Raw genomic sequence first — 18,106 nt, 5'->3', positions numbered from 1 at the left:
TTACAATTAATCCTATGGTGAGAATATATAGTTATTCAATAAGATAATTATAGATAACGATTCTGTGCGACTTGGGTGCCATGCCAACCTATAAAATGCACAGTGATTCACTGCCAATCGTTAGAATATTGCGTGGTTTCCTGATACCTTCTCACATTATTACAGAGTTTAGGCTTTCAGTGTAATGTCTCCTGCTCATGAATTTTCATCGTTCAATTCTCTCAAGTTGGGAAACTAAACTGAGTTTTGGAATCCACATGCATTAGAAACAGAGTGGCATCTGCCCAAATTTAATGCTATAAATCGGTTACAAAGGGACAGGGGTGAAGGAGGAAAATAGAGAGAAAATGAATTTGTTTCTTCGGCCTAGGCCTGATTTTATTTTAGAGCGTTGGTTCCATTACTTTGTGGCTGCTTGATGCAAGTTATTTTACTTTGTGCACTGACTGTGCATTTATAGGTGAGTAATTTCATGTGTTTCACATTTTGTCCAGCTCTGTTGCACATTATATTACACAGAGCATGAAGTGGCTGCTTAGTTGTAAAAGTTGCAAGCATGAGTATTATTTGTATTTACATCTAGTTTGCTCAATATCCCATTGAAGCAGAGATGTAACGATGTTTAGAGGGTTCAGTAGAGTAATTCTATATTAATTCCAAAGACGAAAGTCTTGTTTTATGTGGAGAGAGGAAGTATTTAGACCTATTCTAACTAGAGTTTATAAGAATGAGAGGAGATCTAATCGAGGTATATAAGATGCTGAAGGGGTTGACAAAGTAGATGTAGATGTTTCCCCTTCTGGGACCAACAAGAACGTAAGGTCATAGTTTCAGGATAAGGGTAGCAGATTTAAAACAGAGAAGAGGAGCAGTTGCTTCTCTCAAAGGGTCATGAGTCTCTGGAACTCACTACCCCACAGTACAGTGGATGCCAGGACACTGAATACATTTAAGGAGGAGATAGACAGATTTTTAACTAGTAGAGTTGAAGGTTTATGGAAAGTGAGTAGGAAAATGGATTTGAGACTGAGATGAGAGCAACAACAATTGTGTCAAATGGTGAAACAGGATTGAGGGGCTGAATTGCCTACTCCTGCTCCTAGTTCTTGTGATTTTTAATAGGCAAGGCAGTGGTCTGTTTCGCTTCACGTATGGGAGCATCCATGCGAAGGTGTAACTTTACAACACTGAGAACTGAATGGATTTTGCATTAACTGAATTACTTGGAAACAACAAGACAACTGCTTCAGCCGAACAGTCTCTGTGTGTGTGGATTTTCCACATTACATTCGACCAATCCGTTTGCCATTCCTGTCAAACATCTTTCCTTTTTCTTTAATCTATGGTGAAGAGGTGATGCAATCTCTACTTCATTTTAGTGAGTATCATTGGTAAAGGCAGCCTTTTTGTCCATCTCTTGTTTCCCACTGCCTTGAACTACTGCAGTCCATGATGTAGGGACACCCATAGTTTGGTTAGGGAAGGAGTCCCAGAAATTTGACATAGTGACAGTAAAGGAATGATGATATATTTCCAAGGCAGGATGGTTTCTGTCTTGGAGGGGAACTTACAGCGGGTGGTATTCCCATGTATCTGTTGCCGTTGTCCTTCTAGATGGTAGAGGTCATGGGTTTATAAGGTGCTGAAGGAACGTCGATGAATTGCTGCAGTGCATCTTGTAGATGGTACACACCGCTGCAACACAGTGTTGTTGGTGGAGGGAGTGAATGTTTAAGGTAGTGGATGAAGTGTTGGTCAACCAATCCTGGATGGTATTCAACTTCTTGTGTTTTGTGGGAGCTTCACTCACTTGGGCAAATAGAGGGTTTTCCACCATATTTCTGACTTGTGCCTATCATATGGTTCAGCTTCTGGTCAGTGGCAAGCCCCAAGATGTCAATTGTGAATAGGTGGAATTCAACAGACTGCGATGGGTGCTGGGTCATTGAATAAATGTAAGGAGGAGATAGACAGATTTTTAATTAGTAATGGGTTGAAGGATTACGGAGGGCAGGCAGGAAAATGGAGTTGAGGCTAAGATAAGATCAACCATGATGGTTATGAATGATGGAGCGGGCTTGAGGGATCGAATGGCCTACTCCTGCCTCAAGTTAATGCTGTGATGATAATGCTATGGAACATCAAAGGGAGGTGTTTAGATTGTGCTGAAGTTGGTCATTCCCTGGCATTTGTGCATTACGAATGCTATTTGATTGTCATTTGCTCAGACCACAAAATTACTTTTGAAACTCGGTCACTATTATGTGAAGAAATCCAAAATAAATGTGTGACAGCCTACTGACTTCCTGAGTGAGTTAATATATCCTAACATAATGTGGCCATTTATGATTAACCTGAACTTTTGCTTCCATTTCTCCCTCAGTTCCAGCGTGCTTTGATACGTCCTACTGGTCTGACAGATGAGATGGTGTCAATAATTGGCTCTCACTACACAGTCCCAGACAAACCTGGCTTCTTCAACTACCTTAACTTTTACAACGACATTCATGCCAGGATTAAGACCTTGGAGACTGATCACACTGGCAGACCACCCATTCCCTATGGCTACTGGCCACCTGAGGTATGTGGTATGATGCTGCATCAAGGTTTAAGTTTGGTTTCAGAGTTTGGTTTTTTTTGGTGTTTGACACTCTGAAGCTCTTCTCCAAGGGCAGCAGCACTGACATGATCGATTGGGAAGAGCTTGTTGAAAATGGCAGCAGCTTGTCCATCAAGCTGCCCCACATTTTGTATCACTATGGGCTGCATCTTACATTTTGTTTGGCTACATGTGAGTCGTGCCTTGATTTTTGAGGGATTCTCGCCATGAGGCCCAATGGGATGTGTTGCAGCATCTTACCCAATGCACCTCATTTACCGACTCTACTGCGTGGCACCACAAACATCTGATTCCAGCCTCGTCTTACCATCTGCCATTCCTGGAACAACAGTCCCGTCAGCAGATATTTGCTGAAAAGACCAGCATCCCTTGCACACACGCCATCTTTCTGTGCACCCAGATAAGCCCTGGCATTCTGTCGAAGGACATTTGTAGCGAGGAGAAGGGGAAAATGGTGCTTTATCTCTCTGGCAGGATCCTGGAGCTCCGAGTGGATGGGGTGGAGCAAAGGAGTTCTGGCAGAGGAGGCCATGCCTCCATACTTTGGCATCCTGGTCCGAGGTTGCCACCCAGGTCAGTGCCATCTGCACTGTTTGTAGGAATGGCCAGCAGTGTCACAAGAAGGTCAACGACCTTCAGCGGTGTCAGCACTCAGGGATTTGGTCCACATGTTCAGGGTGGAATGGGAGCAGTGCAGGAGAGACAGAAATGTGGGATGCAATGGCCCTCACTGCCCAGAAGCTGCACCAACACAGTGAATCATGTGACTGGCTGGTTGGATTGGCGGTTGCCCTGGAGAGCCAGGTCCGGCTTCCTCAGGGTCTGCCGGACAGGCTCACACACACCTACACTCTTCATTACCACAGCCACTGGACTCAGGACCAAAGGCACAGCAACATGGGTTTGTCAGGGACTGGTGAGCTCTCCAGGTACCACTTCCTCACAAGGAGATAGGGTAATGCTGGGGACACCCCATCCAAGGAGGAACCACACACAGGTTCCTCAGAAGTCTTCATTCAGGCCACCCTAGAGGTGGCTAGGCCCTCCACCTCCACCCTAGTCTGTGCCTCCATCCCCACTTCATCCCTTAGAAGTTGCAATATGGAGGGTTTATTTGCCTCTAGCAAGAAGACCCTCAGCTGCGTCTGTGGCTATCCAGATGCCAACATCCCCATGGGTCCTTCCAGATCCAATGGGCTCCACAGTTGAGCAGGCTCCCTCTTTACTGATTGAAGAATCAGGGACAACATGAAGGCGCAGTGAGAGGGAAAGGAAGAAGATAACTTATGGAAGTCACTTTGGTGACATGGACGATAATTTGTCATTTTTCTTAATGGCACTGCTTTGACCTTACTTCTTGTTGTTTGTCTCTCTCTGTGTAACTCTCTGTATAATGGAGAAGTTCCAGCATGAGATGTAACTCCATACACATATGCACACTACACCATGGATCAGTGTCTATGTTGAAAGCTCCCTGCAGCATCTGAAAGCAAGATGAACAAGGTGTATACAGGACAATGGGTCCCAATGGCACCATTGCCCCTCCTCTTACAACATCTCTATTCTTTCCCCAGTGTCTATGTCCAAAGGTGCTGGGGTGAATGAGGTGGTCATTGATATCTGGGGCAGGGAGGTGTGCACAATACAGGGAGCCAATGCTTTACAATGGCTAGGGATTTGGGATTGGGCCAGTTTGTGTCCTCATGGGGCTGTGTGTAATATTGTTTCCCTGTAATAGCCCTCCTCACAGATCGAGGTACTTACCCTGCACATTCCGAGTATAGCCACAGCCATTTATTCCCCATTGCTCACATTCGATTTCCAGAACCATAGAAGGTGACAGTGAGTGCTGTTTTGTCAGTGGCTTCCAGCCTCTGCCTCCCCCTCCTTTCCAATTATCACTCACCCCGGTCACTTTCTCTTCAGACAGTAGTCTCCAATCCTGGAAAATAAAATAACTTCCGGAGTCTCCTTCCACACCCCCACTCCACCTCACCTTGTTCCCCTCCACTTTCCCCTTCATATCTGTGGATAGGCCCAACATACTGACTGTGGACCATCCCCTTGATCGACCTCACTGGACAGCCCCTGGCAAGAAGTGCCCAGTCCCCTGACTGGTGTCTGTACATTGTCCCAACTGCATTAGCTCTGCCACCATGCTCCACCCCTCACAATGTGTGGATGGAGTGGGGAGACATCTGAAGGCACTTAGCAGAAACCAGACACCATCCTCAAATCAAGAGATAGCCAATTATGATGGCGACCTTTGGATTTTGGCGGTTAATTTTTTTAATGATTGTGTTCTGATTTTTTTGGGGGTTCAGCTGCTTGGATTGTGGTGTTTTATTTAACCCTAAGGGTGTCACAGGTCAATATTTGGTCATGCTAGGTATTCTAACCTGTGGGCACTTGATGATATTTATATAAATAAATATATAGACAAATATAAAGAAAACCATCTCCAACACCTTATCAGGTTCCTGTTGATAGGAATAGCTGCGATTACTCGAAACTAAAAAACTTTAGACTGAAAACATTCCTCATTTGTATGACCTTCATTCATCACAGTAAAAACAAAGCACAAAGATATGCTAACCACAGCAGTGACTGAAAACAGAAACTGATTCGGTTTGGAAAATATTTACAGATACCCAAGTCATCTGAGATTCTTGAGGTATTTGACAAACTCCGAAGAATTGTATTCCTGAGGGGGATCCGAACTTCAGAGTTCTTCAAGGATTATGACAAACTGCGCAGTGGGCTTATCACAGAAAGTCAGGTGAGCAAAGAGTATTGTGCAACCAAGTAAGTTGATTACAAACACATGAACATACAAAATAAGGGCAATAGGAGGTCATTTGTCCCCTCAAGTGTGTTCCACCAGTTCTTCAGATCATCTACCTTAGTTCCACATCCCTTCATAATCCATATTGAAAACTGAAACTGTCTATAAGCAATTGTGCACCATGTGGATGTTCCCCATGCAGACAGCTACAGTAACAGTGATATTCCCATTATAGTCAATGCACGTGAACAAGTCTGAGTGGCATTGACCACCATCAGTTGGAGAAGTGCACTCTATCTTTTATACCTTCTCTCTTGTCTTTGACATCCTTTTTTTGTGTTCTCCCTCTTCTGTTCTGCCTCTCACTCTCTTTCCTCCCCTGTCAGGTGTAAGGTGATGGGTTGTGATGGAGTAATGAAGGGTCAGTGCTTCATGAAGAAAGTCTGGATAGAAAATGTGGTCTTTCCATCTCTCTCCCTAATACATAGGGCGCAACTCACAACCATACCCCCATTGTGCATCTTACCCCTCTGCCATTCAGCATCCTCTTCCTTATCAACCCTCACTCCATTAACTATCCCTTGCTCTTGCTATCCCAAATTCTTCACCTCAGAACAACTTGCTTCACTCTTGTGTGCTCACTTTTATTTCCCAGTCACTCTCCTCATCCCTCCTCCATCAGTAGTACATTCGTTCCCAATTGACCCCCACAGAGGTCGTGATAGGTCACCCTCAACCTGTTTCCTCTCCACCTGTTCCTTCCTATTAAGTGTTGCAATATCTCTGTAATTCTGTCTACCCCTATTCATATCTCACATTTTGCTTTTTAAACTGTCTCTCTCCAGCAATAGCAATGGCAGTGACAGAGACTGTGACTATATCCATTAGCACCTGAGTAGTACCATTCAGGAAAAAAAACACAAGTGCATTGAACTGTAATTTTTACAGAGCCAATTTGAACATTTTTGAAGGGTAATTGAATGTTGCAAAATTTAACTCCGGGCAGCATCTGATTTAAGCTTTATTGTCACGTTGACTCAAGTACAGAAGTAAAGGAGTACAGTGAAATGTGTACAATGTCACCACACATGGCACCATCTGGGGGAATGTCCTAATGTAAACTTGACTTTAAGAAAAGCAAGACTTGCAAATAACACTTTTCATAATCATTGGACAACTCAAAATGCTCTGTAGCTGATTAAGTATGTAAACTTTGTGTTTTTTGCATTCTACCAACCAGAATTCTCTTCTACCCAGAATTTCAGACAGCTCATTTTTGTTGTTGTTAACAGCCAGTCACTTTCAGTGTTCAAAACTTTGGGATTTTGATGCATCTTTGGCTCTAGCCAACAGAAGGTTTTTCACCGACTCCCATTGACTCCAGTTTTGCTCGGGCTCCTTGATGCTGTACTTGGTTGAGTGCTGTCTTGATGTAAAGAGCGGCCATTCCCCTCTCACCTCTGCAGTCAACTCTTTTCTACATTTGAACCATGGCTATATAGCTGAGTGATGCTGGTGGAACCCAAAGAGTGAGTCAGTGAGCAGGTTACTCCTTTGCAAGTGCAGCTTGAAAGCAATGTTCCTTCCATTACATAACTGATGTGGCAGCAATTGGCCAGATTGGATTTATCCTGCTCTTTTTACACAGGACAATGTTCTACATTGCCAGGTAGATGCTAGCATTATAGTTGTACTGGAACAGTCTAGTTATGGGTGTGCTTAGTGCTAGAACACAAGTCATCATTACTATTATTGGAATGTTGCCAGGGCCCATAGCCTTTGCATTGTCCAGCATTTTCAGCCATTTGTGATATCACATGGAGTGAACTGAATGCAGTCAAAGAGCTGTATGACTCTATGATTCAATAACATATGAACGTACAAATCAGGAGCAGGAGCAGGCCATTCAGCCCTGCCAGGCTTCTTCATCATTTAATAAGATCATGACCAATATGATTGTAACATTAAATGCACATTCCCATCTACCTCCGAAAACCTTGTAACTCCATGTAAGGAAAATTAAAATGCAGTACACATCCGTACATATTAGAAATGAGAATTTTAAAAAGTGACATTAAAAAGATTTACAAATCAGTATTTGGTTTTTCCACGTAGACGGTGAAACATTGCAGCCACTATGTTGGGTGGTTCTGGTGGCATTGATGCTGGCTGTTGAGCAGTTGGTTTGGAGATTCTGTGTTCTGCAGATTAGTCAAAAGAAGTTGTTCATATTCCTGTTCAATTGTGGCTTTTGACTGGTGACTTGCTTCCATCAATCAGAGAAAAATACAGAAAGATTTTCCATTGCCTGCAGGGTATCTCCCAGATATTCATTAGCTGTAACCTTCACAGCACATACTAGCACATGAGAACATCAGACAAGCACTTACCTGAAGTGGCGTTTATTCCCTTCTCCCACTCCTTGGCGGAGGGGAATATAAGCATGTCTTTTGCCCAGATTTCTTTCTGGTCCTTCACATTATGGATCATAGAATCCCTACAGTGCAGAAACAGGCCATTCAGCCCATCAAGTCTACACTGCCCCTCTGAACAGCATCCCACCCAGACCCACCCCCACATTTCCCACCCTAAACACTATGGATAATTTAACATAGCCAGTCCACCTAACCTGCACATCTTTGGACTGTGGGAGGACACTGGAGCACCCAGAGGAAACCCACGCAGATACAGGGAGAACATGCAAACTCCACACAGACAGTCGCCCAAGGCTAGAATTGAACCTGGGTCCCTGGCGCTGTGAGGCAGCAGTGCTAACCACTGAGCCACCGTTCCACCCTTATGTCAATGGTCTATGGATATAACTAGCAGGAGACATTTAGGTTTTTTTTTTGCTTTGGATCTCTCCCTGACAGTGTATTTTTTGAAATTCCTTGACATTGTTCTGGGTGTAATATTCCATGCTCTCTCACAAAGCTGCATGCAAGCCACACCATTTTCCAGACAGCCACCAAATTACATTCTTAGTTATCTTAGGCTTGACTATCATTTTTCTGATAAAATGAAACAACTTGTCTTATTTAATCATTCACTAACTAAGTAATTTGGAGCTGTGATCTATTATCATGACATAAATACTCTTTTTTGTAAAAAAAAGAGCCCAATGACAATGCTTATGACAGTAACTACTCCAAGTGTACAGGTAATTGTTGATGGATGGAACAGAGTATGTTATTTACACCATAGGGTAATAACTGTTTTATTATTCACCATTTTCCACAGTTTAGGCGAGGTTTATATCTGACTTGTGGAAAGGAAGGCATCTTAACAGAGCAAGACATCCAAACACTTCTCAAGTGCTTTGGCACAGGAGATGGCAAAGTGCGTTATCGCGATTTCTGTGATGTGATGGCACACGGTGAGTGGGACTTCTTCAGTATCATTCAGGTTACATTCTAAATGTCTGTAGTTATAGAGGAGGGAAATAAAAAGTGATGACACGCCTAGTCTGCTCAGTCAATCAGGCCATTTTGCCTCAGCGGAGACTGAGATCCTGCCAATCAATTACAAGATAATTTGTTCCAGTCACTTGATAACCTGCATCTAATACAATGGCTTGAAAGAGACAACCAAAATGGCCATTTTGACACTTTTAACCAATCAGACTACTGGAAATAGGAAACACTGCAAGCTCCTTCAGCTTAAATGAGACTGTGGTGCACACCAGTTTTTTGATAGATGGATGGTTGAAATTTTGACAATTTTTAATTTCTGGTGTGGACTATTAGTAAAGAAAGATAAGAGATCCTCAATCCACACAGCACAAACTGCCCTTGATCTAATTTGAACATAAAATATTCTCTTAAAACTGGGAAGTCATGTTAAGGATTAAGAAGTGTGTAGAAGTGCTGAGGGGATAGATTCAGCTGCTGAGGAGAAAGAGAGCATGTTTGCTTTCTGTACATCTCTGCTTCTTGCCCCATGTGCTTCATGATTACAAACTAATCATTTGATACTACAATCACCAGCCAGAATTGCCCCTCTTTAACTGTATCACCAATCCATCTGGCTGGCTGTCCCTACCTATAAAATCGATTTCTCCTAGTAGGGTCCAGCTTTCCTGCTCCTCTGATGCTGCGTGGCCTGCTGTGTTCATCCAGCTCTACACCTTGTTATCTCCTAGTATGTGTTGGATTCCCATGTACCCCCATTTGCTGTGTAATACTCATCTCCACACTATGCCAAGTACCTGTTCTTGTGATAAGAAAGACTCTATAAATGCAAGTGCTCAATTTGCAGGTAGTTAGAGGACTAATTAACCTTGGAGATGATCTATATCGTGAACACAGCGGCCATCAAACAAGAACATTGTAACCACCTTTTGGAGTTAAATGTACCTGAATAGATTTTTTTTCATGTCTGCGTGTGACACTGTCAAGGTGGTATTTAAAAAAAAATTTCTTTCCTCAGCATATAACGTTCCTCACCTGGAAAAATATCCCACAGCAGAGGTATGCAGGCCACCAAGAGGCACTCTGTTCCAGGTGAGCTTTCAAACATCTCTGTTGCATGTGTAACTTTCCTTTAAGACATTTTGCTGTAACGACTCCACATGTTGTGTATATACAATATTGTGACTCTGCCTGCCCAATTGTCTCTTGTGCATTCTTAAGCTGCACTCTCAGAACTGATCATGTCTGTTTCATGAGTCAGACTTGTTTAACTGCTTTAAATAAAGTACCCACAGAGTTAATTAATTCCTGAAGAGCGAAGGATTGTTAGATTAACATGACATTTCCAAGTGAAACCTAATGGGTTCAGTGAAGAGGTAGTGTAGTTATTGTCCCAACTAAGTGATGCATCACATCGGTGCACAGCAGGGAAGCGTGGTGGGATGAATGGCCTCACTCTACACCATTAGGTCTCTATGGGTTATTGACATGCCATAGGTCCCTTTGGAGGTCACAGTGGAATGCCTGTCCAGTTACTGAATGTGGTCTTCCTCATTGTTAATAGCTCAACTACAGGAAGAAGTGGAGAATGCCTCCATGTTTTAAACTGGGGACGCTAGGCAGGAAGGCCTCAGGCTGTCAGAGATGAAAAAGCCCTCCAATACCAACATTGGAGGGGTCATTGCCATTGAGGAGGCACTACAATGAGGCATGAAACCTCTGGGAAAGGGTCTCTGGACCCAAAACGTTACCTCTGATTTCTCTCCACAGATGCTGCCAGACCTGCTGAGCTTCTCCAGCAATTTCAGTTTTTGTTTCTGATTTACAGCATCCGCAGTTCTTTCGGTTTTTATGAAAGCTCTGGGATTTGAGATCCCCTCACCACATCTCCCTTCCACCCCACAACACCCCTGGAAATTTGCCTTAATGCACCTCATGGACCCACCTCAGGAGGTGTGGAAGAATGAAGTCAGTAAAATCCCAGCATTGTGTAACAAAGCAGCTAACAGACCTGTTACATGGATGAATTGGTCAGTCCGCACTTCCGGCCAGTGGGAGAATGAGCCACTCCTGATCCCGCCAATGGATATATCCTAGGCAGCACAAAGACATTGTGCTTCTGTCCTGACACCCTATGTTGCCATTTTATCACCCCTCCTGCCTGTCAACCTGTTTTCAATGGACTGATAAAGTCCTGGCCTATAACACGATATTTACGCGCATGTAATTCAATTTGTAAATAGTGTAGGTTTGTGTTTTACAGTGGGGATGGGAGGAAGAATCCTTTCATGTCCTGACACTGTAGTATGGCTAGCTCACAACCTTGATAGGCATGCTTCCTTTATGGTTTGAAGGGTGTATTGCATTTAAATAGTTGAAGATTACGCCACTCGTTAGGAATTTTCCTTCGTGAAGCTTTATTTAGAAAAGACATTCAAATAAGATTCAAGTTAAATTTCAAAATGGCCCATCTTTAGAAAGAGTTAATATTCATGGGAATGTGTGTCTTAACTGAATAATGACTATGATGGAGACGTCGACCCCAATATTTAGTGGCAGGGGAGGGGTAGAGGACGCTGAGGCTGAGCTTAATGCCAAATTCTTTTCATGGTTTCTTTAATTCTGTTTCTGGCTAGTAAGCAGTCAGAATGAAATTCTGATTGGTTGTTGAGTGGGAAAGCCTGTGCTGGATGACCACTGGCAGACAGCAGAGGGGGTCATGGCAGGGGGGAGGTTTTAGAGAGATTACAGGTTGGGTGGGATGTGGGGAAAAGGGAAAAAAGGGAGGTGGAAAGACCAGAAGTGCATTGGGGTCAAAGGCAGAAAAAAACAGGTTTAATTGGTGATGGTTAGAGGAAGCTTTTGGATCCTTGTAGAATCCCTACAGTGTGGAAACAGGCCCTTCGGAACAACAAGTTCACACCAACCCTCAGAGCATCCCACCCAGACCCATCCCCCTATAACCCACCTAATCTACACATCCCTGAACACTACGGGCAATTTAGCACAGCCAATCCACCTAACCTGCACATCTTTGGACTGTGGGAGGATACTGGAGCACCCGGAGGAAACCCACGCAGATACAGGGAGAATGTGCAAACTTCACACAGTCACCCGTAGGTGGGATCAAACCCGGGTCCCTGGTGCTGTGAGGCAGCAGTGCTAACCACTGAGCCACTGTGCCGCCTCTCAGATCCTCTAGGATCACAAGCCATAACATAAAGACACTTTCCTGCTGGATCCAGCCTTTCTTGCTTCTCTTCAGCTGTATTCTCTGTTTGTACTACTGGTATTTTACTAATTATTTTAAGCTTGCTCCCACTGGATATTGGCTGGAACAGTTTCCCTTATCTCTATCAACAAATCCCCTGCTAATTTTGAACACATCTATTCAATCTCCCAGAGATAGTAGGAACTGCAGATGCTGGAGAATCCGAGACAACAAGGTGCAGGGCTGGATGAACACAGCAGGCCAAGCAGCATCACAGGAGCAGAGAGGCTGACGTTTCGGGCCTAGACCCTTCATCAGAAAATTCAATCTCCCCTTCACTTTTTCTGATCTAAAACAGCCAATCCCAGCTTCTCTAGTCTCTCCATAAAGACCCCACTTCCGGTGGTCATCTTCTCTGTTCTCTTTAAGGCCTTGAAGTCCTTCCCATATAATGGTGCCCAAATTTCAAGACACAAGACATTTGCTAACTGATGATTTATAAAGATCAAGGGTTAAGGTTCACTGACACATATTGTTCCTTTCTCCCCACAGCTTGGAGAAAATCTAACAGACAAAGAAGAGAAACGGCTGGCTCAGGTGCTCAAAGAACTTTCTCAGCAAGTGGAGAAGCGACAACTCTTGGTGACTCCATTCTTCAAAGATTTTGATAAGGTGAGGGCACATCTCTTCACTTGAAAATACTTTCAGAGCTTTCAAAGATATGAATTTCCCTAGCAATTGGTCAAGATTCTGTAACTACACTATCAATCCCCTCTTTATATCAAATGCCCCAATCACCCATTAACCTCCCGAGCTACAGACAGTATAACGAAAACATTTATCCAAATCCGCATCATTATTAAGTTCCTTCATTCCAGAGGCATCATGCCGTATATTCTTCATAACTTTCAAGTGAATTTCCAATAATCTATAATCAGAATATTCCAAATGAGCTTTGAACAACATCACTCGTTATAATTTGCTTTCATAGCCTGTACCTCATGGGATGACACCTACTATTTGTGGCTATTTCACTGCCAATGAACTAGGTTTTACTGACTTATGAATCTAAAACCATTTGCTTGTTTACTCCCCCATTGCCTCACATTTAGACAGTATTCCCATTTGTCTCTTACCAGTGCTGAACACTGTAAACCATTTCCCCTTTATGTAGCTTCATGGTAATTTAATCTTTTTTTAAAATTCATTCATGGGATGAGGGACGTCACTGGCTAGGGCAGCATTTATTACCCATCCCTAATTGCTCAGAGAGCAGTTTAGAGTCAACCACATTACTGTGGGTCTGGAGTCACATGTAGGTCAGACCAGGTAAGGATGGCAGTTTCCTTCCCTAAAGGACATTAGTGAACCAGTTGGGTTTTTCCTGACAATTGACAATGGATTCATTGTTGTCATTAGACTGTTAATTCCAGATATTTTTATTCAATTCAAATTCCACCGTCTGCTGTGGAGGGATTCAAACCCAGGTCCCCAGAATGTTATCTGGGTCTCTGGACTAACAGTCCAGTGATAATACCATTAGGCCATCACCTCCTGCTTTGTCTCAAAGTTTGAAATTTCCTCCACTTACAAACATTGGCTTGTTTGCCCCTTTTTCAGAATTGTTACAATATGGGACACCCCCACCCCCTCCATTCCTTCAGTCTCATATCCACATTCAACTGAAGGCCTGAAACATAGGCCTGGATTTTAACATACCTATGCCATTGGAATTGTTAGGTGAAGGTGTTGGGACATTCGGAGAGAGGTGGATAATCTGGACATTGAAGAGGATTGGAGACAGAGGTACGTGGGGAGGTCGTAATGGGGGCCTCTGGGGATACATGGAAGGGAATGGAAGACTTCCAGGGAAGGCCATGCTAACACTGCATTTGCCTTCCTAACACATGGGTTCAATTGGCAATTAGGAAGGCAAATGCAATGTTGGCATTCATTTCAAGAGGGCTAGAATTCAAGAACAGAGGTGTACTACTGAGGCTGTATATTGCTCCAGTCAGATCACATTTGGAATTTTGAGAGCAGTTTTGGGCCCGTATCTAAGGAAGTATGTGCTAACGTTGGAGTGGGGCCAGAGGAAATTTACAAGAACAATCCTGGGAATGAAGGGATTGTCATATGAGGAGCAGTTGAGTACTCAATGGATTTTAGAGGGATGAGTAGCAATTTGATTGGAACTTACAGAATACTGAGAGACCTGGATGGAGTGGACTTGGAGACGATGTATCCACTAGTAGGAGAGACTAGGACCTGAGGGCACATCCTCAGAGTGAAGGAATGACTCTTTAGAACTGAGATGTGAAGGATTTTTTAAAGCCAGAGGGTAGTGAATCTGTGGAATTCATTGCTGTAGAGAGATGTGGAGCCAATTCATTTAAGACAGAGATAGATAGGTTCTTGATTTGTAAATGGATTAAGGATTATAGGGAGAGGTAGGAGAATGGAATTGAGAAGACTATCAGCCATGGTGGAATGGTGAGGCAGACACAATGGACTGAATGGACTAATTCTTCTCCTATATTTTATAGTCTCATGGTGCTGGCTGAAGGGGATTTCTCGGCACGTACACAAAATCTAGGGAGCAGGTGTAAACTCACTCACCTGCAAGGTCTTGGCTGAGTGCAGTTGCTGGATCATTCAGAGTTCAGGGAACCTGAATAGTGATAGGGCTTGCAGCATCGTTAAAGCTGTCGGTTAGCTCATTGGATTGGGTTAGTCTATGATCCAATTCCAGTCTCATTAAAGCTAGAAGTGGGTGAGGAGTGATAAAGGCAATGTAAGGTCAGCAATGCAATATTTATAAGTCTTTAAGTAGAAGAATTTGAATTTCATAAGATCTGGAATTGATGGCCTAAGAATGACTGTGAAACCATTGTCGATTGTCAGAGAAACCCATCTGACTCACTAATATTCTTTAGGAAGGGAAATCTGCCATCCTTATCTGGTCTGGCCTCCATATCACTCCAGACCTACAGCAACATTAACTCTTAAGTTCACTCAGGACAATTAGAGCTGGGCAAGTAATGCTGACCTGGCCAGCGATGCCCACATCCTGTGAATGAATTAAAAGTCCACTCCCCTCCATTATACCCAGAGGCCTGACCCAAATGGTTAAAATTGCACCACATTGGGCCTCACTAATTCCTACATGTTGTTTTCAATTCAACAGAAGGTTACATACAGAAGACTCCTGACTAGGTCACAGTTTGAGAGGGGGCTGGATTACCTGGGGCTGAGTGTGCTGCCAACAGATTTCAACCTGCTGTGCAGAAAATTTGAAGATCCAACCACTGGAGATGTAAACTATGTTGCATTTAGCCAGGCCATTGACAAAGGTAGGAGATTCTCAATTTTCTTCCAGTATTTTACTGCTTAGCATGGATCTTGAGGAACATAGTTTGCTAATGTGTGCGTCAGTCTCAGGTTTCTGAGCTGCTTCTTCTTGAGTTCTCTAGCCAAAGGCAGGTCCAACTCTTCATGCTGCCACCTTCATCCTGGATAGGGTGAGGAGGCTGGTCCCGAATCATAGAATCCCTACAATGCAGAAAAAGGCCATCCGGCCCATTGAGTCTCACCAATTCCCTCACCCTATCCCCGTCACCCTGCATTTCCCATGGCTAATCCACCTAATCTGCACATCCCTGGACTCCATGGGCAATTTAGCATGGCCAATTTACCTAACCTGCACATCACTGGACCCATCTTTGAATCTGCCCCAGTCAGAATAGGGATCAAAACCTGTGCTGTAGCACCAGTCTGGTCCATTCCCATCGTCCAGCATCCCCAAGGAGCCCACACTGCTGCAGCAACTTGCACCTTTCAATGCATTTTGCATTCGGAGCTATATATATAGGGATGGTCATGGCTCCAATTGCTCTCCATCACTTGGCTGACCAGGAACCTTGCCCACTCTTACTGCCTGTCATTGGTATGTGTTGGAAAGATTTAGGGGTCGACAATCGATCTGTCTGACCGTGTAATGGATACCTCTTCCTTGGCTATTAAATTGTGCAGAGGGACTTGGCCCTGAGCTTCTGGCTCAGAGATGGGACACTACAGACCGTGCCACAGGGCCTCCACATAAGATGGCCACCCATTGTCATCTCTCTGGATTAATCCATTAGCCCTCAGTTGCACCTCAGCCAGATTGACAGGTAGGTGACACACCCCTGCAAGGGTTCTATCTGAAAGTGCCAGCTTTTTTTCCAGATGCAAACGGCAGGGTGATCTCTTCTGATTAAATAAAACCCATTTTGGGTTCAAGGGACAATGGGTTAGGAGTAGGCCCCTTGAGGCTATTCCTCCAATCCATTGGACCATGGCTAACCTGGACCTCAACTCTATATATACATCTCTGCTCGATAGCCCTTAGCCATCAAAATCTCATCAGTCTTGGTCTCAAACTCTCAATCAATGAACCTTCCTCAGCAACGTTCCTTCCAATTTTTCCTGCTGCTGCCCAGACTTCTGAGGCCCATACGCACAGTAGCATCCGGAAGCAGACATTATACATTGGCACATCAATCAGACAGTGTGGTGTTTTGTGCGAACGTGGAGTTTGAAGGGACCATTGATTCTCAGCCTTTTGCAGAGATGGGGCTGCAGATTTTGTGTGAAAACGTCCAGATTGCCAAGCTCATATCTTAGCTTTGTTCCAGAGAATCACGGAGGGAACACACAACAGGAAACAGGCCATTTGAGCCAGCTGATGTATGCTCCAATGAACCTCCACTATCCTTCCTCAATTAAATCTATCACCACAACCAGCTTTTCCCTTCCCCTCAGATGCTTATCGAACCTCCCTTCAGGAATATCTGCTATTGCCTTCAGCTAGTCTCCCTGTTGAGCTGAATTCCACCCTTCTAAACAGTCTCTTTTCTTTTTGCTTTCCTGGTGACTAACAATGGACTACAGTCTTGCTCTTTCCCACTGGTGGAAACACAGTGTCTGTTCCTATACTGTCAGAATATTTAGTAATTTTAAAGACTTCAATCCCATCAAGATAAGCATAACCTCAAAGTTTTTGGTCTCATCGTGTTGACTTTTTTTCACCCTTTAAGCCTCAATAACTCCATATAAGGGAATGTTGAACTTTTAACTTAAGTCCTTTATTTTCTGGTTTAAATTAAGAAAGACTTTAATGGTAACTATTACCTTATTTTGTTATTTTTGTACTTACTCTATGAGGATAATGTTTAACTTTGTTTCTGTTGCTACGTCATACCTATGCTTTTTGCACCTAGGTACCTTTGAATCTAAGATGGCACCATGTGTGGCAACATTATACACTTTTCACTGTACTCCTGTACTTGAGATCATGTGAAAATAAAATCCAAATCTACATTATAAGAAACAGGAACAGGCCCCTCAAGCCTACTCTGTCTTTCAATAGGATCGTGGCTGATCCGACATTGGTCATGTCCACTTTCCTGCCCTTTCCCCATAACCCTTGATTCCCCAACTGATCAAGAATCTATCCATCTCAGCCTTAAATATACACAAGGACTCTGCCCCTACAGCCCTCTGGTGACCAGAACTGTACGTAGCACATCAAGATACAATGAAGATTGGACGTAGATTTAGCAAAATGCCTTTGTTTTGCAATTCTATCGCATTAGATATCAAACCCTGGTGCATTGATTGTTCTTTTTATAATTACTCAATTGAACTGTACTTTGTTCGTTGTCTATTGTTACAACCAAAATGGGAGGGGTGTGCTGTCTTTTTCTTGTCTCATTGTTCCATCAGTCACAACATTAATTTAAAAATGAGAGATAGTAGGAACTGCAGATGCTGGAGTCTGAGATAACAAGGTGTGGAGCTGGATGAACACAGCAGGCCAAGCTGCATCAGAGGAGCAGGAAAGCTGACGTTTCGGGTCTAGACCCTTCTTCAGAAATGGGGGAGGGGAAAGGGGCTCTGAAATAAATAGAGAGAGGGGGAGGCGATGATAGAAGGTGGATAGTGGAGCAGATAGGTGGAGAGAGGACGGACAGGTCAAGGAGGCGGGGATGAAGCCAGTAAAGGTGAGTGTAGGTAGGGAGTTGGAATGGGGGTTGGTC

General features: G+C 43.7%; 1 protein-coding gene across 1 annotated transcript in view; it reads left to right on the top strand.

The window, feature by feature from the left end:
- The first annotated feature begins 205 nt into the window (after positions 1 to 205).
- LOC125486859 overlaps positions 206 to 18,106 on the top strand; it is a 43,442-nt gene continuing 25,541 nt past the window's right edge. Inside the window, exons 1-7 of the mRNA XM_048616325.1 lie at positions 206 to 460; positions 2,384 to 2,581; positions 5,268 to 5,399; positions 8,646 to 8,781; positions 9,834 to 9,907; positions 12,579 to 12,698; positions 15,214 to 15,379. Coding sequence (XP_048472282.1) covers positions 2,426 to 2,581; positions 5,268 to 5,399; positions 8,646 to 8,781; positions 9,834 to 9,907; positions 12,579 to 12,698; positions 15,214 to 15,379 — 784 coding nt within the window. The 5' untranslated portion in view covers positions 206 to 460; positions 2,384 to 2,425. The remainder of the gene's footprint in view (positions 461 to 2,383; positions 2,582 to 5,267; positions 5,400 to 8,645; positions 8,782 to 9,833; positions 9,908 to 12,578; positions 12,699 to 15,213; positions 15,380 to 18,106) is intronic.

Source organism: Rhincodon typus, chromosome 34, assembly GCF_021869965.1.
Source record: "Rhincodon typus isolate 14 chromosome 34, sRhiTyp1.1, whole genome shotgun sequence".
Classification (NCBI taxonomy): domain Eukaryota; kingdom Metazoa; phylum Chordata; class Chondrichthyes; order Orectolobiformes; family Rhincodontidae; genus Rhincodon; species Rhincodon typus.
The sequence above is the reverse complement of the archived record's forward strand: the minus strand, read 5'-3'. Positions and strand labels throughout refer to the sequence as shown.